The following is an 8513-nucleotide window of genomic DNA, read 5'->3' on the forward strand; positions in this document are numbered from 1 at the left end:
AAACATATAGAGCTTTTTCACATGACGTCACGACGGCCATGTTGGTGTTCCAAAAACAAAGAAATGGCGGCCATGATGGTGTACCAAACTAATCCTCCGGGAATATATTTCTATTTTTATGCAAATATTTTCTTTTGTTTCAGTAATCCAATATGGCTACTGGTCACGTGAGTGAAAACGCTTTCTTCCAAAAGGCTTGGCTGTCAAATTTGTTTTCAAGGTAAAAGAAATAATATAATAAAGTTATTTACGTTGAGGGACCGTTTAAGATTAACATATAATGGTTTTGATCCTCTCCCAAATATCCCTAGATAATTGTTTTGTCGACCTTTATTGATTAAATTCCGGCAAGAGATTAATAGATAAATAGACACTCCTTATCTTTAGAGAAATATTCTTGCATAGCCTGCATCAGAGAGCTCACCGGAAGAAGAATCGACAAAATCAGCCGTATTTACCGTATTCCATTAACATTTTGCGGCACAAGGTATTACCTAAAGATGGCCAGATTATTAGAAAATGAACGGTGCTCCATTCACTTACACAAACAAGTGTCACTTCTAGGAAACAATGTTATTTTCAACGTCGTTTTCTTTTACTTCTCACCAGTTTGGTCGATCAGGTTCATGTTACTTGCCCGACGATTGTCCACTGATATCGTTTCCCTTTTACTACTCATCACGGATTTCGTTCATCAGGTTCCTGTCTTGCCTGGTGCCTGGTGTCTTGCCTGTTAACTTTTCTGAACAGTAATTCTACGAATGATATCCGAAACTGTTTCATGCTAACCGAATAAATAATTGGATTCAGTAAGGAATTTAATAGCGTTATTGATATCGATAAATCGTTAATAATTGGAGCTATCTCCCCAGATCTTTTACGTGGTTTCTGAAAAAGAACAATTCGAGCCACCACAAAGAACAAAAAACACAAAACTAGCACAGTTACAATAATTACTGTCAGCTTGAATGCTTTTTTCTCCCTTGCAAAGCGCGCTCTTTCTTCTTGGGTAACTTGAAGAGCTGTAATGCGCTGTTTATGCCGACGAAGTTCGCAGAAAACTGCAACATGGCAGAAAATGATCAATATAATTGCTATACCATTTACAAGATTACTTGTGTATATCACAACCGCTTCGTTAAAGGCTAAAGGAATATGTAAAATCAGGGACATAGACCATGTCAGGAGGGAAGCAAACAGCAAGCGTGTAGTGGTGATGAGATTAGTATATGCGAAAGGGCGATTTAGGGCGAGAAAGCGTTCTCCACTTAGTAAGGCCAAATGGAGAACAGAAACAGTACTTAGAGCGCTTAGCCCTACCCTGGTCACGATCAACAACAAACACACCCGTTCAAACGATTTTTCTTGAAGCGTGGTGATCAACTTTGCAATGAAAACTGGTTGAACAAACAGTCCTACTGCGAAGTCAGTCGATGCTAAAGTAGCAATTAATATGTTTGATTTGTTGGTTCTTAATCGAGACTTCACTTTTACAGCGACCATCACTAACATGTTCAGCACGACGGTGGGAGGGCACGCCAGGATATTAACCAGTACGATGGAGATGATAACAGATCGAACGAAAGGTGACTGGTTTAGCATTCCTCCATTAACAGGTAATAAGAAATCGCACTTTGAGGAAATATAAGAGTCCTTGTTGTAGCTTGACAGATTGGAGTTCATCTTTCTTATTTGCACGTGTTGTTTTGCTGTGAATAATCTAGCAAACGGAATCTCATCTCTCAACTCGGTTCTCATCAAGACTCATTTTCTTCCTCGTCTAATCTTCGTCCACTTCACACTATCTTCCAAAGCTTCCCATTCTGTCCTTTAACAGCTGTCTACTTACAGTGTCCTTAAGCTTGCTCGATCTCCTCTTGGAGACTTTCTCACCTAAAGTTAAACACAATGGTTTAATTTGGTCAGACAGTTCCAAAATGAGGTTCACCCATTTCTCGCAGGTCCATCAAAATAACTTCATCACAGCCTCATTACCGAAACCTTACTCAGATTGTGCGTGCAGTTTCAAATTAAATAGCGGTGTCTCAAAGGACAGGAGACGACCAAATTCAAACGTTTGATTGGTTAAGAATCGAGATTAACCGCTGCCAAACCGATTTTGTCTCATTAGTCCTCAAATGTTACAAACAAAAAGTACGAACAAATCTGTAGCTTCTTCCTATTAGTGATACTAAATTAAATGGTGAATGAGAACAGTAACTAAATCAGGCTAATTTTTTCACCAGGAATTTATATATCTCTTTTTTACACCTTTTAACATTTAGGTTATTACTTCATACAGTTCTGCGGTACAACTGATGCGTCGCAAACCGTTAAAAATCCTCTGAAAGAACATAAATATTTCGTGCTTTTCAAACATTAACAGAGTTTCAAAAAATGCTTCGTGCGAGGACTAAATTTTCCAGCAGCAGAAAGCAAGACAAAACAAAAAAATTAAAATGCCGGAAACCATCAGTACACAGTTTTTTCCTGCCCAAATTGACCGCCCACTCAGAATATTTGTCGGCATATTGTCTTCTTAATTGAGCTTTAATTGAACCCATTTCTTGATAATTCTCTTAGTCGACGATAACTTTTTTTTTCCTTCCGTCAAACCTGCGTTAGATTGCGTCTATTTTTTTCTCAACTAATGCCCAAAGCCCTCATATCAGCTGCGTATTGCGCACTTCTTTGGGAGAAAATCTTTCACATACTAACATGAAATTTATTTTCTTTGATTTTTTTCTCGATACACCTTTTACCCGTCAACCTAATGTCATATTTTAGTTCGTTAGTATTACTATAATTACCATAAAGTGTTATCTTGATTCCTTGGAGTATACCTGTCTAAGGCCTAGGGCCAACGTCGAATCTTAGTCGCGTCGAGTTTATTAAAAATAGGTTCGACAAAGAGTCGATTTAATTCCAGGTTGGTAGCAAACGTCAAACCTGCGTCGACGCTATTTTACAAGTTGCACTTCATTAGAACACCGGAATAAGTACGTGTCCCAGCAGCCGTGCTATTCACTCGATGCGTGGCTAGTTACTGCTAGGACTTGCTAGCGAAATGCCGAAATACAGTGCTCGTCGGGCCTTCTTTGTTAATTAAATGCAAAAAATATATATTAATTGCAAAAAATATAGAAAGAGAAGACTTGCATTACATACAGATCTGAGAACAGTGTATCAGAGACTACAGCTATTGTGGAGCAATAGCTGTCGTCTCTGATACATTATAGCAGCGGTTATTCCATCACGCTGCGCAGATATATCAGCAAACGTCATACCACTTATGCGCAATTTCATGCGCCTATTTCAAATTAATAGCCTCGACAAATTACATTCGACTAAGATTCGACGTTTGCCGCAGGGCTAAGTGTTAATGACCTTTCTTTAAGCGTTGTAATTGTTGAAGGAAAACTTCCTGAGGGAGAGGAGAAGTAACTCCAACACTCAATTTGTTGACTCTGTGTTTACTCCGGGTTCTTGGTCTACAATGTTTTCACACAGGCTCACTGAGTGAATCCCTTAACTAGGCTAAAAGATCTTCTTTTATAGCTACCAGAACCTGACCTGTCAAACTCGTGTCAATCACGCGTCAGTAACACCTATCAAGCGGGAGAGCGCTTGCGCAGTGCATTCGTTATAATTAAACTCTTAGCCTTTTCCTTTACAAAATCTTTCCTTCTTTTTTTTTTTAATTTCTACTTAAGTAATTTACAAAAATTACACAATTCACAACTACTAATATTCATTACATTACCATCAAAACTATTTAACAATGGAATTGCTTACGCACTACTTACAATACAATACTTACAATAATAGGCCAAATTCTCTCATGCTAGCGGAAAAATAAAGTCAGTGCAATTCAGGAAACAGAAATATAAAAAGTATAAGGAACAAATTTGTAGAATAAAAACCGTACCTGATAGTGAACTCTCAGAGAAAATTGTTACATAACAGAAGGAGAGGACGAGCACAAGCGCCGCCTTTCCCATAAATTTACCTGGCAGACGTGTTCCAGGCAGAACAGGACAATAATTACAATTATAGGTCTTATCTTTAATTCCTTAGGAATATTATAATATAGATTAAAAGCGCTTGTAGGAAACTCCCAAAAGAGACCGCTGCATTATGAATTCAGACTGAAAACTCGAGGAGGTCAAAGGAAAAGGACCAAAAACGAACTACAACAGAGACAGATACCATTTCCAGAAAAGACTGAAAAAGTATCTACTACAACGATGGTATAATAGAACTCCTCGTGAACAACCAGTCACTTTCCAAATGCGAAAACTAATTTAAACATTCCCTTTGAAAAGGCCGGTTGCCCCGGTGTGCAAAACACCTGTCTCACTCTGAATTTCATGACACAGGAGAAGATATACATTGATCGCACCCATAACAGCGGAATCCTAGGTACTAAAGCTATCTTCTCACTCCAGAGACGGAATGCCTATTAATGTTTTGTCGTTAACACTTTTCAATATCTTTTAAATACATGCATAATGAATCCCAACACCAAGCAAAGATCCCTCACTATTTCTAGCTAAAATAACATATGAAATAGATCTCACTGCTGACAATTTTTATCATTTAACTTGACATAATTAAGTCACATAAAAATGTATCGACCTAGTGGCAATTGAATAAATTGGTGTAACTATATATGTGTTTAAAGACGTGGGCGTTGGTCGGCCAGTTGGAAAGAAGAAGAGTTGAATTTGTATCTAAGTACGGTGAAGAGTGAGTTTGAATTACTGCTAAAAGCCATTAGCAGGAGCCATGCTTGACACCCTGCTAGCAGAGCCTTTCTTTTGCTTGCTCGATTTGGCGTTCTCGAGAAAGGCTCTGCATGAATCGAGTAAGATCTTTATTGAATATGCGCTGCATGTTGCCAGGATACAGTCTCGAACCCAAGCCTAATATGCCAAATCTTGCCGCCATCTTGGTTTTTCATGGTACAGCGGGCTCAATTATAACCATCGGTTTTGTCACTAAACGGACGCTCGCACTGGAAAAACCGGTTTGACGAGAGAAAACAAGATTGACTAGCCCAGAAGTTGGGGCTGCGGCGGCTTCAAAGAGTTGACGCGATTCGGGCAGAGCCTAATTTTCTCCTTCTCAGTAAAGAAAAAGACAAATGGAGGCTCTGCTCGCAGGGTGCATGCTTGAGTACCAAAGTGAAAAATCCCTTTGCTAACGGCAACAGGACCAAAAATAACTGAAGTAAGAAGAAATAAGTAAGGAGGTTGAAAGAAAGAAAAAAAGAAAGAAAGAAAGAAAGAAATATTTGAAATTCTGTGACTGGTTGGAAGAAAGAAGATGATAACACTCTATTCATAGCAGGAACTTTTAAGAGAGGTTTTACGTCTTGAAAGAGTTGAAGAGTTTCCAAGTCTGTCCGTGTTCGTTCGACCAGGAAGTTTTCTCGAGGAACTTGACACGTAACTCGTAAAGCAACATTGTGTAAAAAATAAGTTTTCGTTTGTTGTTTTCCTTTGAAGTCTTCAAATTACTTCGGATTTAAGTGTTGTATTTGTTTATGGATCAATAGATCATTTGTGAGTTCATGTCTGCCTCCTCTTTAAGCGAGTCTAAGTGCGAAGTTTTTGTGATCGCAATTAGTTCTACTTTACATATGAATGAAAACTAATTTTGGTAAGGGCCGATTTCCACGGCAGGATTTTTGTCGGATGCGACAACGGCTTACGACAGGCCCACGACATTATTTAAACGCTGCGACAATCGTAAGTCATGTCGTAGACCCGTCGAGAGCTTGTCGCATGCGAAAAAAATCGTACCGTGTGAATCGGCCCTAAGAAAGACCTTGCACTTAGACTCACTTTAAAGAGGAGGCATACCTGAACTCCGAAATTAAATGGCTTATTGAGAATTAGTTTAATTTTTAAGAACTCACTTAATTTTAGGCATAGCGTACGATTAGTTTTTCTTCAGGTTTTTTTTTCTTCTATTGTATATACGTTATTAAAAATATTGTTAATTAGGAAGAACATGGTAGAGTGTTGCGGGATCGAGGGAAAGGGTTGGTGTTTTCTGTCACTTTTGTTTTTCTCTGCTGTGTTCCCCAAGAGAATCCCCTCGGCTGTCGTCACACATACCGTGGCAGATAGATATGTAAGCGAAGAATTCCGCAACTCATCCCATGTATAATCTCTTTTATTAAAAGTCGCTGATTAAAAGAAACAATAGAAAGTGAAATGGTGCGCGAGGACTTCTGAAATATTGAGAAAAAAAGATAGAAATAGTGGCCTCGTAGATGTTGACTGGATTTTGTACAGGTTTGTTTAGGATTTTGAGGATTTGTAGTCCTAGCAGAAGCACGTGACCTTGAAGCATGTTACTTGCAACTCTTTTCCTTGGAACAAGCTAGGGATTTTAGGACACCAATTTCATTCCCAAATATGGACAAAAATAAGATCGAAGCAATGCGCGCGCTACGTTACATCCAAATAAGGAGGTTTTTAAACTCATAAAACCACAGCTCTGAACCAGTTGAACACTACAAGGTCATGAGCTTCTGATCCTAGCTAATAAGACGTGAAGCAAATGCCCACATAGCTAACTCGAACCTTCGAACAACCCTGTTCCGTCACACTGATAATACTCGAAAGACAACTACAATAGGTCGTGTGGCATGAATAGGTTGCCCGGCTCGCTATGATAGATTAAGAGCACTCGTAGCAAGCCTGAGTTTGTCACACATTGTTTTTCGAGCCTGGAAAGTTTTCGTGCCCTTGACCGACAGAGATAGACTTACGATAGAAAGTTTATGTGAAATAAATAGGAGACAGTCAATGTGTTTGATTTTCTCCATTTCCATAAATCTACTTATCTATAAAAATTTTCATAGATTTGAACTCCGGAGTATTTATCCGGGTCTCACTGGCAGTAGAGGTCTCTTTTTTTGGCGTTCGCTGGGCTGACGAGTGCGGGAAAAGAAACCTCTGCCATTGGTTGAAACTCACTTTGATCCAACCGCCGTCCACAGCCTTGGACAGCACCCTTCAAACCGCATGCCCCGTGATATGTTTGCTGACTGTGACTTGAGCCCGCTGTGTCCAGCGCATTCCTTTCCTTTTCCGCTGGGAAGATCTTAGACAGCAATGACCAGAGCCACGTTGCTGACCAGCGGTTTTCGTTAAAACAATGTTTTGCTGGGGTGCTCAGTCTTGCGGGCTCAGAAAACCTGGTTGTGGTCATTGTTATTTAAGGTTTTTCTTTCCGCTGTTGTTAAGTGAGTCTACGCAACATGAAGTATCACATGAGGATCTGGCCCGGGTTGCTCGAAGCATGGCTAGCGCCAACCAGCGTTAAATACCATGGAAACCTATTGATTTTGATACCTCTTAACCAACGGTTAGCGCTAACCGGGCTTCGAGCAACCGGCCCCAGGCCGCTAAGAAACCGTCGCGCATGCTCACTAAACAAAGTGAGTTTCGACCCATGGCAGGTCTCTCTTCCCGCACTTGTCAGCCCAGCGACCGTAAAAAGAAACGAGAGCTCTGCCAGCAGGGAAACTCTGAAACTGATGAACGCAGTTGTGAAACAAATTGAGCAGGTGCAGAAGAAGCCTAAAAGTATATATCCAGGCTCGTGCAGAAGCGAAGAATAAGCTCATTTTCTTTAAAAAAAATTGGCTGCTACACCACCCTTGGTAAACACGATTTACCTTGCAAAAATTTTCCGGGGTAAATAAGCTTGGCTTATGGTTTAAACAGCTGATTACGATGGTAGTTGTTTTTGTGTTAGCGGAGCTTTACCTGGGCGACGTCCTTATTTCATAGCCGTTGAAAACACATTGCAAACATGTCGATGGAGTTGGCTGGCGATTGGACTGATCATGCAAAAGTATTTCTCCAGAACCTTCGCTGTTGTCTAGGCGATGCAGTGGCACAATGACATATCGACGGTACCCTGAAAAATACTTTTTGTCGCTCCTTTGGAAAGCGTAGAAATTTCGCGTGTGAATGTCATCTGGTTCAGAATTCCTATAAATTGCAAGAACATTCATCTATTAACAATGCAGTTTTTGATAAAAAGAAGCGAAAACATCTATCAATTCAATACTCACAGCGTTTTTGAAGCCATCTTGAACAGTTACACACGCCGTGCAAATTAAAAAGTCGGCCATTAGTTTGTTCACGCATTGCACGTGCACTTTAGACAACTTGCTTCCTCATTGGTAGGTTTGCCTGAGTAAACGTAAGTAAGGTTTTGCTTCGGCAATTTTGTATTACTCTTGATCATTTAAACAAATAAAAAACCTTAGAAATTTTCCAGCTAAAATTGGTTACAGGTAAAACGCAATTTACCTTGGAAAACCGTGCCTCGTGTAACTTGCTCGCGGCTAATAGATATTAAAGGCTTAATCAAGGACAGCAACGACGGCTTTGATACACGCGGCACAAAACAATAGGTCTAATGAACTGAAACAAAGGCTCTGGACGCCTTGCACGTGCGTTTTACATTTTGGTACATTTCTTAGG

At 39.9% G+C, this 8513-nt stretch overlaps 1 protein-coding gene across 1 annotated transcript; it reads right to left on the reverse strand.

Moving 5' to 3' along the window:
• Nucleotides 1-534: 534 nt before the first annotated feature.
• Nucleotides 535-1683, reverse strand: LOC137974214 (5-hydroxytryptamine receptor 1D-like). The gene has a single exon (XM_068821091.1). It carries the CDS (start codon nucleotides 1681-1683, stop codon nucleotides 679-681), a length of 1005 nt encoding a protein of 334 aa, XP_068677192.1. The 3' UTR covers nucleotides 535-678.
• Between the last annotated feature and the right edge of the window lie 6830 nt (nucleotides 1684-8513).

Source organism: Montipora foliosa, chromosome 10 (assembly GCF_036669935.1).
Source record: "Montipora foliosa isolate CH-2021 chromosome 10, ASM3666993v2, whole genome shotgun sequence".
NCBI classification, from domain to species: Eukaryota; Metazoa; Cnidaria; class Anthozoa; order Scleractinia; family Acroporidae; genus Montipora; species Montipora foliosa.